This window comes from Anabrus simplex, chromosome 5, assembly GCF_040414725.1.
Source record: "Anabrus simplex isolate iqAnaSimp1 chromosome 5, ASM4041472v1, whole genome shotgun sequence".
NCBI lineage: Eukaryota > Metazoa > Arthropoda > Insecta > Orthoptera > Tettigoniidae > Anabrus > Anabrus simplex.
The window spans coordinates 430,165,856-430,188,872 of NC_090269.1; the positions used below are offsets into that span (position 1 = coordinate 430,165,856).

The 23,017-nt window shown below is 38.5% G+C and overlaps 1 protein-coding gene across 2 annotated transcripts; it reads left to right on the forward strand.

Moving 5' to 3' along the window:
* Positions 1-441: 441 nt before the first annotated feature.
* On the forward strand, positions 442-18,916 carry LOC136875053 (THAP domain-containing protein 1 A). Of its 2 annotated transcripts, none has more exons than XM_067148776.2 (3): positions 442-797; positions 18,261-18,550; positions 18,664-18,916. In XM_067148776.2, exons 1-3 carry the CDS (start codon positions 727-729, stop codon positions 18,876-18,878), a joined length of 576 nt encoding a protein of 191 aa, XP_067004877.2. In that variant the 5' UTR covers positions 442-726; the 3' UTR covers positions 18,879-18,916. The 2 variants fall into 2 exon arrangements, with proteins under 2 accessions (XP_067004877.2, XP_067004878.2); XM_067148777.2 differs by lacking the exon at positions 442-797 and adding an exon at positions 4,355-4,442.
* The last annotated feature ends 4,101 nt before the right edge of the window (positions 18,917-23,017 follow it).

The following is a 23,017-nucleotide window of genomic DNA, read 5'->3' on the forward strand; positions in this document are numbered from 1 at the left end:
TCGCCACTTCGAAGCCAAATCTGATTTTTGGTAGTGAACAGAATTGGGTTTCTTGGCATATTTATAACCATTGCGGTGTTTTTCTTTTGTATGAATATATCCTGGTTACAATTCACTTATTGCAGTTTAGATGAAAATATGCTTGTCATCAGGATGGACAAAATAACAATAGACAAGTGCACGCAGTAGAGCAAATAGTTGAAGGCCGTGATAGCAGCGAAAAGTGACCGAAATGTGATTTTTATGGGCGATCTCAAATGTCGAATCGACAAATCAAATTATAAGACTGGACTTACCCTTGATCTATACACATTACTCAAAAACAAAGAAGAGTTTACTCACATATATCATAAAGGGAAAAGCACCATCGATCTAATCTTCGCGAAAGGGAGCGGTCTAACAAATAATAATCGAGAGGTAATGTTGTCAGACCCAGTTGCAGCTCTGGGAAGACCACCGTATAAGATATCTGTCCTACAGTGTAGAAAACGAATTAGCTAAAATTAGCTAAAACTATAGCAAAGACTAAAACGGTCAGTGATCTTTGTAATGCACATTCGTGCGCTTTTCTAATAATAATAATAAAATATTATTCATACCGACTAGAGTAACTCGATTAGCGCTGCGGGCGGAGGCAAGCAGCATTACGGTCGCCATGATATAAATGCACTAACTGACAACAGCTGTTGATCGTTGATAGAATTAATTATTTATTGAAGCGTGAATATGCCGACAATCTGTTCTGCGTGCTTCTGTGGGAACAAAAGCAACAAAACGAACGGTGTATCTTATTTCAGGTAAATTCATTTATTTGCTGTTATAAGAAAACTGTCAATCTATCATTCAGTCACCTCTGATCTACATTTAGGGCAGTCGCCCAGGTAGCACATTCCCTATCTGTTGTTCACTGAACCTTTTCGTAAATAATTGCAAAGAGTTTGGAAATTTATTGAACATCTCGCTTATTCCAGTCCCTAACCCCTCTTTCTGTAAACGAATATTTGCCGCAATTTGTCCTCTTGAATTCCAACTTAACTTCATACTATGATCTTTCCTACTTTTGGAAACACCACCCAAATGTATTTGCCTACTAATGTCCTCCCACACCATCTCTCCACTTACAGCTCAAAACATACTATCTACATTAATAACTAAACTTATCTCATGTGTAATGTAAACATTACATAATATATGATAGTATTGAAAATGTGAACCATTACAACATATATTAAGTTATTATTGTGATCACGATTCAATACGGATCAAAATCGTGAAGTTTATATCCTATGACATACCCTCTAGTCGAGCATCTCGTCTCCTTATTCCCAAGTCTTCCCAGCCCGAAGTTTCGTAACACTACTCCTTTGTCGGAAGTCATCCAGAACAAATCGTGCTACTTTCCTTTGGTTCTTTCTAGTTTTCGTATGAAGTAATCCTGGTGTGGTTCCCATACACTGGAGCCATACTCTAATTGGGGCCTTGCATGAGACTTATAAACCCTTTTATTTACATCTTTGCTATGACCCCTAAATACCCTCATAACCATGTGCAGAGATCTGTACCCTTTATTCACAATCCCATTTTTATGTTTACCCAAATGAAGATCATTCCTTATATTAACACCTATGTACTTACAGTGATCCCCGTAAGGAACTATAACCGCATCAACACAGTAATTAAAACTGTTTATGATCATACCTGTCAAGGTCGTCCTTTTGCAGTTGCTGCAGTGGTGAAGCATGATGTTTTGAAAAGTGTTATACCACATTCCTTCTTTAGAATATATTGTCACTCGCACTGTAGAATTTTTATGAGTGTGTAGATGACATTTCATATAAGTGATAGACTTGAAAATAATGAAATGGTACATAATATATTCAACACTAGTGAGTATCAATATAATAGAAACTAGCAGCCTCGATCATGTGCTAATTAAAAATAGTTCACATCATGCAAAACGTATCCCAGCCTATTCATGCACTCATAAACCTAAATTTCTAACAGATCTTTAAGCCTTACCTCAGTATTTTCTATTTGTACTTCAGATTGATATGACGGTATGATGTGGCATCAAAAATGTCCTTTTTAAGGATGAGAAGTTTCTTTCAGCGGAAGCACTAGATGTCGGGATAGTGAGGATGAGGTCAATCAGTTTTGTTGCTTTTGCATTTGCTTTTTTTAAGACCATTAGTGTGCAAATATTAGTAGAGGTCATATGCACTATTTTTCACAAGATTTGGATTCATGTAGAGGACAGGCAGTTCACTTTTAAGTTTTGATCAGTCAAAATTTCGTCCATAGATCATCACTAACAACTGATAGGCATTGTTCAGGAATTCTTTGCCACAACTCTGCTGACGTCTGCGTTGAGCTCGGTATATTCTGCGGTGGAGTACTGCACACCAGTATGGTTGAACAGCGCCCATACTAACAAAGTTGATGTCCAACTAAATAATACTATGCGCATTATTACAGTAACAATCAGGTCTACTCCCACCATCTGGCTGCCTGTCCTAAGTTACATACCACCCCCTAACCTGCGAAGGAAAGTAGCTTTGATCAGAGAATACAACAAGGTCCTAGCAACCCTGGACTACCGGTACACTCTGATATCTCAGACATCAAAATCAAACGACTTCGTTCGAGACATCCACCTCTTGCAGCCGAGATCAATCACATTGGGTTCAACATCACCGATTCCTGGAGGGAAGAATGGATGCAGCTACATGCCTGAAAATGCCATGCATCGATAAGACAGTTCCAGGGTTTGATCAACCTCGCAAGGTATGGTCAATGCTCAACCGACTCAGGACGGGACATGGAAGATGTGGGGATTCACTTTTTAAATGGCGAGTGCTCTCCTCAGCAGCATCAGAGCATATGGAGGGCCATATGAAGACTTCTTGATGGCAACCCCAAAATGTATTGACTACATACAAGATCTAGATATTTGTTTGTAGTTTCGTTCATTGGTTATTGTTGTTCATTTGTAATAATGTATTTGTATGCCATATGCTAAATAATAAGTAATAATAATTAACTGAGGGTACTCCAGCTTCTTAATATCAGAAAATCTATCTGGCAGTTGCACAAACATGATGTCAGTTATTTCCAAATACAATCAGAAGTACGATGCTTTCCTCATTCGTATAAAATCAATTCTCTGGCACTTTTGAGGGTAATCTTGTCTCTGTTCATTGTCTTGCAAATTTGGCCACATAGTTTCAAAATATTTTCTGGTTGTCTGCAAAAACACTTGAAACTGCTGGATCTCTCTGGGGTAGAAAGCAGTATCGCATATTTTCTTCTGAAGGATCTGATACAGACCATCAGATGGAGGGAGCACTTTAGCAAATAAATTTTATAGGAAATATAAATCAAAGTCTTGCAGGGTAACATGGTAACCCTTAGCTTGAATTTTCATTCTGCCATCCAATTCGTCTGTGTTATTTTTCATTTCTTTGAATAATTCAAGGAGATCTGTATGGACAGAGGACACAACTTCAACCAGCCTACCAGCATATATCCAACAGGTAGGCACTACTGTTGGTAATCAATCATCTTTGTATTACTTTATCAAGGGCAGTGGCCCTTTTAGAAATTGTGAAAGAAAAAACCCTGCTAACCTGGACAAGGTCCGAAAAAATACTTTGCATTCTGTGATGTGGTTAACAGATTGCTATAACACCAAGTTGAGCCTATGGCCATAGCAGTGAACAAACATAGTCTGGTCATATTTATCCCTGACTAACTTCTGCAACCCACTGTGCTGTCCTGCCTTCACTGCTGCACAGTTAAATGTCTCTGCTACTAACTTTTCACCACACTGAAATTCTTGTAACACTTCAAAGAGATGTTTAGAGAGAGACAGAACAGGACGCTCACCGTTTACATCACTGAATCTCAAAAATCTCTCTTGAATTTTGCTTCGGGATTCTCATATCTAAATACAGTCGAGAGTTGTGCACTATTGGAAATGTCTGTACGTTCATCCAAAATAACGGAAATAAAGTATGCTTTCTTAACCTCGCCTTTAATTTCGCTGGTCATAAAAGTAGCTATGGCTTCAATATAATTTTGTATGTCAGAGAAAAGTTCTGAGAAAACTGTAGATGTTTCTAAGTGGTGTCCTGTAATTACCTCTGTTATCAGCTTCTTCAGTTTCTCAATGACCATTGAAAGGTAATCCTGCTTTGAAAGAAAAGACACAGTATCTATTAACTCATATGTGCCCACTGTCGACATTTGTTGATGTTAATATCTGAATGTTGTCAATCTTGTATCGCTAAACTGGAAGAATATTTTTGAGGTGCATTGTTTACAGTTCATTGTTTGATACTGCACAGCACGAAAACAAGAAACATTCGGTTTCGTGCCTTATCGCGTGGCTGCATGCAAAATATCATTCCATATACAGTCAAGAGGATGACGCTTCTGTCCCGGTGAGTAATATTTTCTTATAATGTTGGTACAGTTAAAAAAAAAGGATCGGACTGTTGTGGTAAATGTAATAACGAAACATGCCTTGAAGAGATTTTGAATTTATTTATGGCTGATTTATAATTACTATTGTCTAGCAAGACACACAAATTCCACGTCGACATATGTCGACAGTGGGTGCGAATGGGATTGTCTCAATACTGATATGAAATTTTCATTTATTCTTCTCAGGTTGATTGTTGAACAGATCGTAAACATTCTCGAGGAATCACAAGACATCCTAGATGCTAATATATACATAGAACCACCTGAAAATGCTTTCCATAGTGACGGGGATAGCGATGATGATGCGTCATGTGGAGATGCAGTGTCTCTCATGATCAACTCCGGGCTGGTACTGAACTAGTGTGTACAAAAATAAGTGAAAATGGTACAATGGTAATGCTGAAAAGAAATACATAACAGTAATTCAGCCAGCATGTATAATTTTTATAATATGCACGTGCTGGGAGTCGATAGATTGGATCAAAATGTATCTTTTTACCGCATCAGCATCAAAAACAAGAAATGGTATTGGCCTCTAATTGCATTCCTTCTGAACATCTCCATGAACAATGCATGGCAACTTTACCATTTGACCCCAAAGGGCAAAGAGGAAAATTTAGACGTTCTCATCTTCACACGGTACATTGTTAGGGCATATATCCGATCTTGTGCCACTATGCGTCCTAACACAGGAAGACCGAGTATGAAAGTATCTTCACGCGTGTTGCCAGAAGTGCGTTTTGATGGGGTATCCCACTACCTTGAAACAAGAGAGAAACAAGTGCGGCACGCTCAGTGTGGTAAAGCTGCCAGGAAAAAGTGCAATTAATGTAATGTTGGCTGCTACGTCCTCTGCTACGAGGCATTTCACTCACGCTAAACCAGACTGGATGACGAAAAGCAGAGTGTAACCTCAAAACACAGACTAAACTCTTTTGAAGTTCTACTCGTTTTCCTTTTTTGCTATATTCAGAGTGATCATACTTGCTGAAAATTTGGTATTGTATATATAACAAGTACTACAAACATACATATTAGCTCATATTAGCAACAGCGTTGATGTGTGCTTGAGACGCATCATGATGTCTGTTTAAATCTCTGAAACTATCTTAATTGTCCACACCAGCTTATGGCGACGATGGGACAGAAAAGGGCTAGGAGTGGGAAGGAAGCACCCGTGGCCTTAATTAAGGTACAGCCCCAGCATTTGCCAGGTGTGAAAATAGGAAACTGCAGAAAACCATTTTCAGGGCTGCTGTTCGAACCCACTATCTCCTAAATACTGGATACTGGCTGCACTTAAGCGACTGCAGCTATCTAGCTCGGTAGGTTTTAAGTGGGTTGCTCCTATATGTTTTAGATTTTAAATAATAACATGTCTTCAATACAATCCTAAAGGATTTTGGCTAGGCGTGAAGACTTATAAAAAAAAATATTCATCTCTCCAAACCATTTGATGTACGATTTTATAATTTTACAAGAACATTGGATAGCTGTCAAATATGTTATAATTCAAAATATTTCATGTATATAAGGATTGGGACCATGTAGAAGTTGAAGTTCTAAAACTAAGTTTTCACAACAGCCAGGGTACTGGACCAAATTTCCGATTTCTCTTCTCTATTACAAAACAATATTTATTTGTAAAACTCAGGGGTTTAACTGAAATAATCTTAAACTTAGTACATGACTGGTGGAACATTTTTCGAGACTATATACCATTTATGGTACGCATGTTGAATGTTTAATATTTTAAGATTTATACCTCTCAAATTACTAATCAAATTCCACAAGCTTAATACATATACTAGGCCTAAGTAATAGTGGAGATTTCACCTTGATTTTAATCAGGATCTGTGCTGCCCTCTATAAATATAAAATTCTATCTTAGATTTTAAATAAACAATAACAATACAATACACCCCTAAAAGGTTTTGACTGGAGGGGTGAAGAATGATAACGAAGAGATGCATTTATATGAAGCCATTTGAATTACAAATTTCAAATGATATCCTAGGTGTTAAATAATGGAAGATTTGAAAAAATTTAACCCCTCAACGGTTTAAATATTGGTTAAGATCCAGAAATAAATATGTTCATTATTTCCTCCAAATCGGTTTAATGTACAAAGACAAAATTCCAAATAGTGGTATATATTTTAAATCCTAGACGTGAAATAGAAAATAGTTTTAATCATTCCACTCCTAAAGTGTTAAAATAGGGTTAGCTCTAGAAAGAAAATGATTCATCCCTCCAGAGCCGTTTGACATACGAAGTTGTAATTTTATGAGAAAGTTCTTTTAATGTCCTAGGGTAAAATATTGTATACTTCAAAATATTTCTCCCCTAAGGCATTTAGATAGTGGTTGATTCTCAAAAACAAAATATCCATTCTTCCAAAACTGTTCCAGGCACAAACTTAAAATTTTACATGAAGCTTGGATATCTACATCCTACATGTTATTAAGTATTTAGAAACATTCACCCTTTAAAAATGCATTCATTCCTTCATTACTGTTTGACATACAAAATCATAATTTCACAGGTTGGTCGTTTTTACATCCAAGATATTAAATAAGATAGGATTTAAAACATTCCATTTCTTCTGTACGGGTTTCAAAATGAGTGTTAGATTACAAAATAATCATTCCCACAAAACCATTTGGCATACGAATTGAAGGGGTATTTTACAGGCTCAATCAACAGTGGACTCTCCAAAATATACAACTTTGACTAATGATTTTCAGTTTACCATAGTGAAGCACAGTTATTTGCTAGTTTATATATATGACAAAAATAAAGGTCCAATGATACTGTTTGAGGAATTCTCCTCTTAATTTTTACAAGATCGGATAATGCTTCACCTCTTCTAATTCTCTGAGTTCTATTTTCTAGAAATATCCCCCCCACCATTCAGTCACTCTTTTGTATAGTCCAATTGCACACATTTTTGCCACTAGTCTGCCATGATCTACCTTATCAAATGCCTTTGAGAGGTCAATTGCAATACAGTCCACTTGACTTCCTGAACCTAAGCTATCAGCTATATCTTGCTGGAATCCTACAACTTGAGCTTCAGTGGAATAACCTTTCCAAAACATGAATTGCCTTCTATTGAACCAGTTATTCATTTTGCATACATGTCTAATATAATCAGAATGCTTTCACAAAGCTTACATGCAACGCATGTCAAACTGACTGACCTGTAGTTTTTGGCTTTATGTTTATCACCCTTTCCTTTTTACACAGGGGTTACTGTAGCAATTCTCCATTCATTTGGTATAGCTTCTTCATGCAGTAATCAAACAAGTACTGCAGATATGGTACTATATCCCGAACCATTGTCTTTAGTATTACTCCCTTCCCGCACCCAGGATAGCTGACATAAAGAAATCTGACTAGATCTCAGGGTTAATTATTTTTGTACATATTGTAATGTGTTGGTGGGGTAAACAAATGAATAAATGAGTACAAAACCTGGTGGTGTCCTATTAAAGATTTATTAACAAAGCACTACAATTACAGATTTACACACACACAGATGATAGCCAAGCTTTCTAATTACACACGTACACGGTTACATGGTTACACACTGACACGGTTCGCGCTCTCTCTCTTAGTTTCTCATGTTCCATCTACAATGACACACACACACACACACACAGTCCCTGATTATTTACACTACACTCAGTCACACTCGTTAGCGCTGTCACGGTCCACAGCCTACACATCAGTCTCGCAGGTCGGGATAGTATCCGCTGTTCACTCAATCCGTCGAACCCCGCAGTCTTCACACGTCGGCACCCAGTGTTCCCTTCGCGCTACTCCAGAACACCCAAGGTTCTTCTCCAGCAGCCGGTCCCAAGAGATTCACACGCACGAAGTCAAGGAAACAGGAATGAATCCTCGGCTCCAACAGGCAGAAACTCCATGAGGCTGACACCTCTGCCCAGGCTATCACTGACTGCGCTCTTCGCTAACTCACACCAGCGAACTCAATCTCGCTAACTCTCACTCACTAAGCCAGTCTAATTCTCACTGACTGCAGGCAGGTCGTTCCTCTCTTATATACCTGCGCTGGCCCTTCCAGAATCGTCGGGGTGCTCTATGGATCCAGGAACCTCGCGAGATGGAACACTCCAGATTAATAGTCGAGTAATTTCCATCGTCCCATGCGGGGCAACCACCGATAGAAGAGAGAAGGGCCGGCCTAGCGCTTAAGTGTTGCTTGCGATTGGCGCGGTCGAGCGTAAGGGGGGTTGGGCGATGGGTGACGAGTTCGGCCCGTAGCAAGTTGGCATGGCAGACGCTATAACCATTACGTTGCCCCCTCCGTAAGGCTGCTCGTCCTGAGCTGTTCCACGATACTCTGCAAGACGGTTTGTTCGGTTGGCCACCACCTTCCCATGGGGGATCCGCTAGGTTCGATCGACGGTGTCCTCATTCCTGTTGATAACGATCAGCAAGTCTTCGCATGGTAGCCGGAACTTCGGTGGTTTTCCTTTCCTCCACACCCGCATCTACTTTCAGGGCTTGAGCGCCTTCGTAGTCCTCTGGTGTGATGCCCGGGACTGGTTTGCTCGTCCCAGATTTAGCCCTGCTGGATTTCCTCTTCTTTCGGGGTGCGGAATTTGATTTTCGTACCAGCACGCAGCTTCATGCCGGAACAAGTGTCCTAGTTAGGTGGCATCCTCGTTCGTTGGTCATCGGTTCGTCTTCCATTGGTGCTCCGTCTCCTAGTAGGGGTCACTCCAGCCGTGCCATTGCATTCGCTGCCTCTGTCTCATGGGCCATCGTCAGAGCCTCTTCGTTGTTCTGTTTCTTGCCGATCATCCTTCCCGGATGGATCTCAACGCCAAGTAGTTTATCACAGGCGTCAGCCGCCTCGAGCTTGATGTCACCTCGGGATAACTCTTCCACAATCATGACTCCTGGTTGCTTGATTTCGGCGTTGAATTCCCGCGGCGTTATATCGATGCGCTGAGTCTTCTCCTGCAGCTGGACTCAGTAGGTGGCTCTCAGTTGCTGGACACTGCACCGCACGTCGAGCACTCCCACAACCTCCTCGTAGTTTGAACTTGGCTGGGGGTTGCATTGTACTGTTATCTTCTGTACACGTAGTCCGGCGATCGGATATTCGGCACTCTTCTTGGACGTCGATCCGGTCTCGAACTGGGTCCGGCATGTTCGCTTGGACGTAATCCTGTCGTCCCGTAGGGTTTCCAACTTCACGATGGTGGAGCCGCTGTCACTGCTAGCAGGATTAATTTGCGTCTCCACAGCCATCGTTTCCGCACGTAGGGCACTCACTTCCACCGCTGGGCCTCGAACTCCGGACTCCACAAACGTGAGCATCTCTTCGGACCGCTTCTCATCCAGTTCGTTGTCGTCCCGTACTTCGTCATTGTCGACCTCTGTTTCGAGAGAGCGCACTTCGTCTCCTGACTTTAACAGCTCACTCTTCCGATCACTTAAGTCTGTTTCCAACTGGTCCGGGATAGAACTCCGTTCAGATCTCAGTTCACTAACGAGTTCGCCATAGGTAGATAAGATTTTGTTTTCAAGTTCACTAAACTTGCTTAGAAAAATCTGGAGCTGTTCGGAATTCATTTCGCTAGTAGAAATTTCTGTTGACTACAAAATTCGCTACCAGGTACTCGATTCTGACACCAGTTTTAACGTAAGAGTTTATCCACTAGTTTATCACGCTTGTCTATCCCACTTCTGACACCAGTTGTAACATGTTGGCGGGGTAAATAAATGAATAAATGGGTACGGAACCTGGTAGCGTTCTATTCTAAGATTTATTAACTAAGCACTACAATTACAGATTTACACACACACACATACAGACGATAACTGAGCTTACAATTTACACACATATATGGTTACACACTTACACGGTTCGTGCTTTCTGTCTTAGTTTCTCATGTTCCATCTACAATGACACACACACACACACACACACACACACACACACACACACACACACACACACACACACACACACACACACACACACACACACACACACACACACACACACACACACACACACACACACAGAGTCCCCGATTATTTACAATACACTCACTCAGCCACTCAGTCACACTCGTTAGCACTGTCTCGGTCCACAGCGTACATGTCAGTCTCGCAGGTCAGGATAGTATCCGCTGTTCACTCAATCCGTCGAACTCCGTTCACAGTCTGCACATGTCGTCACCCAGTGCTCCCTTCGTGCTGCTCCAGAACACCCAAGGTTCTTCTCCAGCAGCCGGTCCCAAGAGATTCACACGCACGACGTCAAGGAAACAGGAACGAGTCCTCGGCTCCAATAGGCAGATACTCCATGAGGCTGACAACTCAGCCCAGGCTATCACTGACTGCGCTCTTCGCTAACTCACACCAGCGAACTCAATCTCGCTAACTCTCACTCACTAACCCAGTTTAATTCTCACTGACTGCAGGCAGGTCGTTCCTCTCTTATATACCTGCGCTGGCTCTTTCAAAATCGTCGGGATGCTCGATGGATCCAGGAACCTCGCGAGATGGAACACTCCAGATTAATAGTCGAGTAATTTCTGTCGTCCCATGCGGCACGACCACGGATAGAAGAGAGAAGGGCCGGCCCAGCTCTTAAATGTAGCTCGCGATTGGCACGGTCGAGCGTAAGGGGTGTGGGGCGATGAGTGACGAGCTCGGCCCATAGCAAGTTGACATGGTGGACGCTATAACCATTACAATATGTTACTATGCCCCTTTGTGTTCATAAAGATTTTATTTTTTAGTTTTTACCGGGCGAGTTGGCTGTGCGCGTAGAGGCGCGCGGCTGTGAGCTTGCATCCAGGAGATAGTAGGTTCGAATCCCACTATCGGCAGCCCTGAAGATGGTTTTCCGTGGTTTCCCATTTTCACACCAGGCAAATGCTGGGGCTGTACCTTAATTAAGGCCACGGCCGCTTCCTTCCAACTCCTAGGCCTTTCCTATCCTATCGTCGCCATAAAACCTATCTGTGTCGGTGCGACGTAAAACCCCTAGCAAAAAAAAATTTTTTAAGTTTTCCTGAGATCCAAACAATGCTTACACTATGAAAATCTATCCATCTTCAGAATTGATAGACATCTCCATCTGATGTATCATGAAATTGCAAGAAAATTGATAATTCTACAGCTTAAATCTAAGTTGATCTTTGTTACTATGGAAAACATCAATAACACATCATATTGACCTTAATTAATGTCATTTATTCAAGAAAGTAAGAATTAAGTGGACAAGAAAGATAAAATGTGAGAATTAAGTTTAAAATTTGATTAATATTCATTCTTCTCATATGTAATAATCATCTGTGTTCATATAATTGGCATCAGTTATGCTAGTTGGTTTCTTGCTTATCCTATCTTTTACTATTTTTACAATATACCACAATTGAAATGGATTATTAATTATTTCCAATAAAATATCCATTAAAATATATATAAATTGCATCTTGACATGGGAAATTGTTGGTTGTATCGATCTGAAGGATCATTCTGTACATTATCATCTCGTTTGTTGTTCAAGAATCACGAAAATCACAACATGTTTCCTATTTTACATTAGTTTTCATTACCTTTGCTTAGGACAAGTTTAGTTAACACAGGACTGATATTTTATTTCATATGATTTCAAAATAAGCTTCTGGAAAAGACAAGTTTCTCACTCAACAGCATAAATCTGCTTCTATTCAAATTATCATCATAATTTATATCAATTCATTTTAATGTAAATAATCATTGGGTATGTCTAACAGGATGATAAGATTCTCAAATAAGACCAAATACTGTATATCAATAAATGACCTAATGTGCAAGTTATTCTAATTATTCTGCCATGGAAAATCATTTTTGAAGACATTATATAGTATCTATTTTCAATTATATTTATCACACAATATAATAATTATTCATGTTGATCTCTGTTATGCCATCATTATTTGGGGAAAATTGGATTTTAAAATAGTAATATTAAGTTAAAATATCCAAGAGCATAGCCAATTATTCTTATAAGAATTCTTTTTTGATGATCTCGACCTACAATGGCATTCCATAAGTATATGTATGTATGTATGATCACAACACAATCAATCTAGGATATGGATTCTCAGACAATACACTGCTACTGTATAATAAACATATATGATCCTGCTGTGCGTCAATATTCCTTTCCTTACTTTTCAAACAAATCATTTATATTTCATATCTCGTCGTAGTATTACATATTCATTCAACAAATTCTTCATTCACAACATATAATCTTGTTATGTTTTCATCATAACTCATTTTACCTTATATCGTTTCATAATCTATTATATATTTCAACTATATATATCTTATCTGATGCTCAAATAATCTAAATTTCCATTTACTCACAGTATCAGATCAATGTCCTATCAAATAACATTAACATGTGCTCAATCTGCCATTATATCCATATTTAATGCGTATCTTAATTTATTACAGTAACATATAATCCCTACATGTCGTAATATCACTTGGCATTGCATATGAAAGATCCTAAAATTATCCCTACTGAGCTCAATAGCTGCAGTCACTTAAGTGCGGCCGGTATCCAGTATTCGGGAGATAGTGGGTTCGAACCCCACTGTCGGCAGCCCTGAAAATGGTTTTCCGTTTTTTCCCATTTTCACACCAGGCAAATGCTCGGGCTGTACCTTAATTAAAGCCACGGCCGCTTCCTTCCCACTCCTAGCCCTTTCCCGTCCCATCGTCGCCATAAGACCTATCTGTGTCGGTGCGACGTAAAGCAACTAGCAAAAAAAAAAAAAAAAAAACCCTCTTATTAACATTTTACATATGGTACAGTATAAGATGGGTAATAGGGATTCTTCTTTTTCATTAGAATACTATTAACACTTTATTATACTTCCTAACTTGGGATTGTCTGATATTTGGTGAAGACTACCTATTCCCTTATATCATAGTCATTAAATAATCACTCGCGAGAATGTAATGTCATTTAAGTCATTCTGAAGACTCAAAACACGTATCTATCTATGTAGGATTTAGCTACAAACATCCTAATCTTGTTATTGTTTATCTATACACATGATTTTAGAAAAAATTATCTTTTTCCGTTACTTTCCGGAGTGATATTTATCATTTGGTCATTCTCTACACTTCTGGATTCTGGTCACTTTGCTTGGCCAGCATCATTGGTGTTGTCCGACTCATTCGCTGAACGGTCAGCGTACTGGCCTTTGGTTCAGAGGATCCCGGGTTCGATTCCCGGCCGGGTCGGGAATTTTAACCTTAATTGGTTAATTCCAATGGCACGGGGGCTGGGTGTATGTGTTGTCTTCATCATCATTGCATCCTCATCAGGATGCGCAGGTCGCCTACGGTCTTCAATTGGAAAGACCTGCACCTGGCAAGCCGAACCCGTTCTGGGATATCCCAGCATTAAAAAAAAAAAGCCATACGACATTTCATTTCATTGGTGTCATCATGGGGCAGGGATCATCTCAGCCATGTCAGTCCAGTTCAGAATCATCCAGATAATCGACTCCCAATCTTCTTAGTGAGCCATGGTTTCCTTCAAAAACTCAAATCAGAATACAATGGTGAGATCAGGTATACCGGGCGAGTTGGCCGTGCGCGTAGAGGCGCGCGGCTGTGAGCTTGCATCTGGGAGATAGTAGGTTCGAATCCCACTATCGGCAGCCCTGAAGATGGTTTTCCGTGGTTTCCCATTTTCACACCAGGCAAATGCTGGGGCTGTACCTTAATTCAGGCCACGGCCGCTTCCTTCCAACTTCTAGGCCTTTCCTATCCCATCGTCGCCATAAGACCTATCTGTGTCGGTGCGACGTAAAGCCCCTAGTAAAAAAAAAAAAAAAATCAGGTGTGACATTATAACAGTCTCAAAGCCTTCTAACGTGAATTATATAATGGGGTTACACTTCATATAACTTTGTATAATAGCAGTGTTTCTAATTAGATCTCCAATATGTCTGCATATATTTACATTTTTTATAGTAATGAATGGCTTTAATAGTTGTTTATCGTCTCTAGTGCGGTATAGTGAAAATTATTTTTGAAATCACGGCCCATCATTGCCCTTCTTGCTGGCTGCTGCAAATCAGTTTATATGACATATTTATTTATTTATTTATTTATTTATTTATTTATTTATTTATTTATTTATTTATTTAGTTATTTATTTATTTATTCATTCATTCATTCATTCATTCATTCATTTATTTATTTATTTATTTATTTATTTATAGGTGGCGAAGTTAGGACTCTTGGCCCTCTCTTACACTTAACCACTCTAGTGATACATCATTAATCAGAGTTTGAGTACATTTAGTAAATAATAACCTACACAAAAATACATTACACTTGTCTAACTCACATTCTCACATTCATTCAATTATCCAGTCATACAAGTTAGTCAGCTGCATTCAGCAGGTAGTCTCGGCAAGCAGTCTTAAATTTAAGTAGGGAATTCCAAAGTCTAGAAACCATCACAACAAAGGAATTGTTGTACATGGAGGATCGGTGAACAGGAATAGAAAGGGAGGAACCAGAGCGGGTATTACTGCTGTGAAAGGAGGACAAAATCTTAAGCTGGGATGAAATGTGTAGTGGTCTGTCCTCAGCGAGCAGTTTGTATATCTGTATCAGTATGTGATACATTCGTCATTTGTCAGGTTTCAGCCATGAAATAGTGTGATCGTATAGGGTGACATGTGTATCATAACTCAGACTGTATATAAATCTAAGGCAACAGTTAAGTGCTCGCTGAAGTTTCGAAGTCTGCTCTTTTCTTGCATCTACTAGAATGATGTCACAGTAGTAGAGGACGGGAAGCACTAGTGTTTGTATGAGTTTGACTCACACCTTACAAGGTAAAATATCACTGTTACTTTTAACCGAATGAAGTATCGACAATATTTTTTACACACATTCTTAATATATTCAGACCAATTTAAAGTTTTGTTCATTGTCACTCCAAGATTTCTCACAGTTGGCTGAATGGAATAACTCTACCATTCAGTACAACTGGAGGAATAGTTCCGTATCGTAGTGTGGTCAACAATTTTTGAGAGCCAATAATGATTGCTTGTGTCTTGGAGGGGTTAAGAAGGAGGGAATTTTTCAAGGAGTAAGTATTCAGTCGCTGAAGGTCAGCATTGATGCCTGTTATGGCATGAGGCAAATCAGAGGTCTTACAGTGGTAGTATATTTGTAAGTAAAGATGGTAGCTACAATTCTTTAAATTAGATGAAATGTCGTTTATGTACAAAATAAAGAGCAAAGGGCCTATAACACTACCCTGCAGCATGCCTTACTCCCTGGTTAGCCAGTGAGAGGTTTGATCAAGGGTTATAATTCGTTGCACACAATTTGTGAGTTACGATGAAAAGAAATTAATAGTTCATTGAAGTAGTAAGATTGTATGTTGTTTAATAGAGCCTGGATGTTTATAGTGTCAAATGCACTACTGAAATCAAGGAGAGTAAGTATTGTCACCAGTCTTCGGTCCATTGCATGTCGTTTGTCCTTTACATGTATTTGTTAAATCTTATAACATCTTCTTATGCTGTAGGCTTATATATGTCCTAAAAACAGCTTTTTGTTCTCGTTTCCTTCACTCTTTCTAAGAATTTGATGGCATTTTACTACTTCTTCTTCAGAATACGTCCATGTACTTCAGTTAGGCTTTCATTTGTATTTTCAAACAGTGTCATCCTTAACAGTTCAAATATCTTATTTTGTCCTGGTCACTGCCACTGCAATTTTATTCATTCCAATTTTGTGTTACTCTCAATTCCTTGATATCATATGTAATTTATTCATTGTGTCTAATTTCATTACTAGTAATCATGTCCATTTAATTCGATTGAGGTTGATTGCTGGAATAGTGAAATGGCACAGTATATCCTCAGAAATCTTATCAATTCTGGGTGGTTTTCTATTTTTCAAATTTTGTACCTTATTGTCAGTCTTTGTTATCGTAGGTAAAATTCAATACTTCATTATTATTAGTCACCTCCTCTGTCTGGACATTATACTTGTTATCGACAATCTTTACATACTGCTGACTGAATACTTCTGCCTTCTGTAGATCCTCACATACACACTCCCCCTATTTATTAATGATTGTTGGAATGTCCTTCTTGGAATCTATTTCTGCCTTAAAGTACCTATACATACCACTTCATTTTTCACCAATATTTGTATGACTGCCAATTATGCTTGCCATCATGTTATCCTTAGCTGACGTCTTTGCTAGATTCAGTAATTTCTTAGTTAGTTCCTCAATTTCTCCTTACTTCCACAACCATTTCTAAATCTGTTTCTTTCCAACCTGCACCTCCTTCTTACGCTCTTCATTTCTTTGCTATAATATAGCAGGTCTTTACCATTCCTTACTTCCTTTAAAGAAACATGTCTGTTGTCACATTCCTCAACAATTGCTTTAAACCCATCCCAGATTCTGTTTACATTTTTATTTACTGTTGTCTGATGATCATAATTACTTTTTTTTTATAAACTTCCTCATGCCTGTCTTATCAACCATATGATACTGCCTAATAGTCCTACTTTTACAAACTTATTTCCAAACACATTTATTTTAACTTTGACATAAACAGCTTGATGATCACTAATACCATCTATTACTTCAGTTTCTGTGGTTTTACCAGCACCACATCCAGAATATTCTTCCCTCTAATTGTTCCATCACTTTCTGATTCCACTATCCTTCCCACATTAACTTATTTGCCATTTGTTGGTCACAATTCCTGTCATTCACATTACCCTCACAATTGACATTTGGTAAACTGAGATCACCAGCTACAATCACATTCCTTTCCTTATCATTTTCGACATAGCTAATTATCTTATCAAGTAATTGTGAATCAGCTTCTGCATCTCCCTTTCCAGATCTTCACATTCCAAAAATATCAAGTTTCCCATTTTCTTTAGGGATGAGCCTTATACCCAGAATTTCATATTTGTCAACTTTAACATTCTGTAGCATACAAATTCCTTTTCACCAGAATGAATACTCTCCCTTCTACCATTCATATCCTATCTCCACGATAAACACTCCAGTTCTGTGAGAAAATTTGTGCATCCATTATATCACTTCTCAGCAAATTCAACTCCTGTTACAATATCTGGTACATATTAAATTCTATTTCTTTCTTTACAATACTTTTACCATACAACACTAGCATTTTTATATCACTCCGGCTTGACTTCCAGATCGCTGTACCCTTATCACTGCTCCCTAGTCCATTTTGTTTCCTGATTGTACCTCCCTGTAACACTTCTTAACAAACTTTCTAACTTGTACATACCACTGCAGTTCAAGTGAAGACCATCTGAGCGCAGAGCCCTATCTCTTACCCACCCATTAGGTAGGATCTAGAAATCTCACTCCCAGTTTCTCACATACCTGCTACATATTCTTATGTAAACCTCCAATCACCTTTCAGTGAGTATCCTTCCGACATAGCATGCAACTGATAACAATCTCTGCTTCCTTAAACTTCATCCATGCTGCATTTAGCAGGTCCCACACAACCCAACTGTCTGCTTCTCTTACATTGTTGGTACCAATGTGAAAAACTACTACCATCTTCTTTCCCTCCTCCTTTCCTCAACATCTGCCTTAACCTAATTCCTGGATAATACTCTGCCATGGTTTATATTGAAAGTTGTTCTTAATTTTAGCCATTGAATTGCAAAAATTCTCATTGCAGGTTCCCTCTAAAGAACAAAAAACTGACTAAGCAGTGGGTGATTAACATGAAGAGAGACAAGTGGTATCCCAAGCAGCAAAGTACTCTTTGTTCGGAACATTTTGAAGAGCACTATATGTATGAAGTTAATGACAGGAGACGTTTGCTGCCCAAGGCAATACCAACAATTTTCAAGTTCCCACCCCATTTGCAAAGAAAGCAGAGCAGCAGAAAACCTCCCAAGAAACGAGTGTTCGAAGAAACAGCCAGCATCACTGAATGCGATTCTCCCAATCTCATAGATAAGCCAGGTAAATGTTTTATTTCAATTGAAATAGTCATTAATTACAGAGTACTTGATAATGTTTTGAAAATATGTGAGTTTTATTTGAATTATTTCCCATTTGTTGCTTTTCTTTTCCAGAAAACTTTGAGGGGAGTAATGAGGATCATAATTATTGCCTTCCAAGTCCCAAGAAACTTAGGGAGATGTATGACTGTGCAGTGAGCAAAAATGATGACTTGAGGAGAAAACTGAAAACAGCAAGGCAGATTGTAGTCAGGCAGAAAATGCGCATTCAGACTTATGAGCGGGTCATATGTGGATTGAACAGAAGGATTTGGGAATCTTCGCAATAAAAAATATTAATTTAAACAGTATCTGCAATATATTGCTTGAAGCAAAAACACTTGTTGTATTTTCTCCTCTTTTAAGTTACAGGTTTAATGTGCTTGTTAGCCTCCATCCTGATTCTTAACCCTCAAATGATTACGCGACGATGCATCGCCGTTTTCGTACACGTTGTTGAGGTCAACGTCGATACTGTCCCCTTCAAAAGTGGTAATAATTTAGTAAAAGGAAATGATTTATTTCATCAGCGTGTTGGAACATTATTTAATCGCCAAGAGGGTGAGATTCTGTATTTCCGTGCTAGTGCGAGCCAGCCACTTGCGAACCGGTTTTTCCCGACCTACCAAGAGAACGAGGAAGCAGGGTGGAATTCCTGTTATGTGGCCTTCAAACACATGTGTGCGTACCACGTGACCCGGCGAGCAGCCTGATCTCAATCGATCAATAAATGGAAAGTCAAGTGACGTGAAACTGGAGCAGCCAATAAAAATGACAATCTTCACAGGAATGCAACAAATCCACCAATTAGATGTAATTAAGGGGCGCACCTACGTCTTAGGATAGGAAATTAATCGTAATTCCAGAGGAAAATTTTATAGAGGGTTTTGTACTTCTGGACGCTAAATTTGAGCACTACTCTGACTGCAGCTACAGAAGAGACTGGACGTCGTTTGCTTCACTGGAAGACTTTACATTAGAGAAGGCATCGAGGACCGTATAAACAGCAATTCAGACACTCGGAAAATTTAGCTACGATTTTATTTAGGGTTGTCCTAAGATAAGTGTCTACATCCGAATTATAAAGCATCGTGTGTGTATCCTGGGCTATTGCTAAGACTTTTGTTAGTTTCAGCTTTCTACGAGAACTTGGAAGAAGGAAGGTCCTTGGTTTGAGTTCACTGCAAGATGGTTATCCAGTTCTGCGAAGAATACTACAAGTTCCTGTGTATCTTCAGCTCCTCCATGAGTCACTAAGCATGTAAGGCGTCGGACATGGGCGAGACTTTGTTCGATGGAAGGTGATGTGACCACGTGCTAGGTCATCAGCCAAAATCCAGTTCACACCAGCCACATGAGTATTCTTTAAGAATTCAATTTCTTTCTATCTTTGTAAAATGTTTGTAAACGTAGCCTTACCTTATTCATTTAGATTTCTGTTAGTTTTGCAGTAGTTAGACTTTTCATTCTTCTTTCTTTGGTGAGAGGTAGTTAGTGCTCTGGAATGAGTGTGTGTTTGTTCTATTAGTTAGAAATGAGTGTATGTCATCGAGAGAGACCTCAACTGTCCTAAGAATTTAGAAGGCAGGAGAGATAAAAAAATAAATGAACCCCGCGTTAATTTTGATTGGTTTTGAAATAATTTGAAAATTAATTGAGACAAATTAGGACAGTGTTCTAGTGTTTTTCTTAGTGTAGAATTTCATTCTACGATTGTACGACATGTTTGTGGGTTCGAGTTTGTTTAGAGTCATCCGAGTAACTTCATACGACAGCTTTGCGAGTGAGATTATGCACGGTCAGGAATATAATAATAATAATAATAATAATAATGAGTAAAAATAATTAAACCTAATTACGTGCTAAAATGATTTAATAAGGTCATGGGTTTAATGTTAGTTATTTTTGGAAAGTATTATCGTGTGCTCACTTTATGTAAAGTAAGCCTGGGACATGGCAATTCTCCGGACGGAGTACTGACGAATTAGATGTATGTTTTCTGCGCTATTAATTTGAGTATGACTTGCAGATGGGCATTATATTTTGAGTAATAATTTATGCATCCATTAGAGTCAATTTTGGGAAGAGATGTGTCACTGGACATGATTTCTTCGAACTTCAGTGCAGAGTAATCGAGAGCCACGACATTATAGGTGAATAAAAATAAATGCCGCAACTCATGAACCGTAAGCGCGTATTCTAATATTTTGACCTGTGTTGTAGTTATTCTACTTGCTCAATTGGGATGATTTCTGTTTAAAATATTCCTTGAACATCGTTGTATAGTTTAATTTCTACGTATAAGTGATAACCTTAATTCCATCACATTCTAAATTGATACCTGGGATGTACGTGATAGTGTCATCTAGAGAATGATTTCCCTAATTTGCAGTAAATCCTGAATTTAATAATAATGGGTTAGTGTTCGTGTAAATAGTATTATAATAATGCCGTGTACCCATGTGTGAATGTGTGATGTGTGATTTGATCCTATTCTGTGTTTTTTGAATATTTCTTGTACGATTTTGTGATGATATTCTCCATTATGTGCGTCAAATTTTTGACCGACTTGTATTATTTCGCGTGTCCGTAATTGGATCAATTTTGAATCTTTAGAAGATTTTATTGTAATTTAAAGTAGACTAGGGCCTAATTCACTAAGTTAAAGTGAATAAGAGAAGGCAACGTCCGTGGACTGATGTCACGAGATTTAATTATTAGTTATTGTACAGTCACTTTCTGCATAAAATTGAGTAACATTTAGGTTGATATAAGTTCAAGTAAAAATTTATTACAAGAAGTGTATTCAATTAATAATTATAAAAATGAAGTAATTGTTGAAGGGAAAGTCTAAGGAAGACTTGCTAACCATAAATTGATGAATTAAATAATTTTCAATAATTTAAATAAGGAGGAGAAAATAATCATTTTCTTGTAAAAATAAGCGAAATCCAGATGGGATATTTTAATTTAAACAATTTGATTATCATTATAGGAGAATGATATCAGATATTATTTTGTTTTTCAATCAATTTTTCAGTAAATTAATGATCCCTATATTTATTATTACAGAAACGAACAGTCGTTGAACTTTAATTTGAGCGAGATCCCTCATAAATGATAGCACGAGGAGAAGATATTTTCAAGAATCAAACCCAGATTTTGTGAATTTGATTGTTTTATTTAAAAGAGTGTCAGTTTTAATAAATGTGTAAACCTATTTTAGTCTCCTTTCATTTGTCGCTAGTCCTTCATCTATCCCTGCCTTTAAAATTTTCTGCACAGCCGATAGCGAACGGTCCACCACTGAGACCCTCGCTCTCCGGCGAGCTGAGCCCGGCATGATGGGGGCAATACATCGACTGTTTTGCAGCCGTTCATTAGACACGCTCTCGTTATGCGTAGTAACACACAAATGTGCTCTATGTAGTATCGTTTTAAACAGCAGATTACAGTCTCTCTTTTTACTCTAGTTGCTAGGTTGTAGACTGCCGTTTAAATGTACTGTACAGCCTTAAAATTTAGTAGTTAGGCTCGTTACCTTAACTGTGCAGTACAATATGGCGCCTTGCCACGTCACAGTGTCGTTCTGTTGTTCACGCAGTTTTTATCAGTGTTTTGCGGAAATGGCGAGTAATTTAGTTTCAAGTCCCAAGAAATTTGGGTTCAAGTCCCATTCGGAAGATGTTGGATGAAATAATGAGTGACGCGAGTGATATGAATGATAATGACAGTGACATTGACAGACTTCCTGGAAAGCTGGAACGTTTATGCGTAATCTGTGGACCAACAAAAAGGGGAAGGACCCGGCATTTGTGCCCTGGTTGTAACTGTGCAGTTCACAGGGGGTGTTACCACAATTTACAGCACCTTTGGAGGCCTGAAAAGAGAGGAAGAAAAAGGAGAGAGCAGTCTAGTTCTGGTAGTTCCTCTGAGTGACTTCGCGGGGGCGTTCTAGTGCTTGTGTATATATGTATATATATGTATATATATGTATATATATGTATATATATGTATATATATATATCTTTATTTGTGTATATAACATCTAAAGTGTTTATATTTTTTTGAAGTGCATAAAATTGTGTACAACATTGTGATTTGACTTTCTCGGGTAAGTCGAGTATTTTAGTGTCTGGTATGGGCGCAAACATTTTGATAATATCATTTTGGAACACTTTTTTGGAAACTCTGGATGGCTGTAAAGATATCATGAAAGGTACGAAACAAAAATATATTTATTTCAATAGCCTATGATATGATTTAATAAAATGTATTATACTGCATGATTTCCTTTTAAAACCTATTTTTAAGAATTTTGAGTGAAAGTGTACAAAAATCCTGAAAATCGTGTGACCGTAACAGTCGTTTACATAGACCATTTGAGGGTTAAGCAACCTATGCTTAAGGTAAAGTTGTATGCATTAAA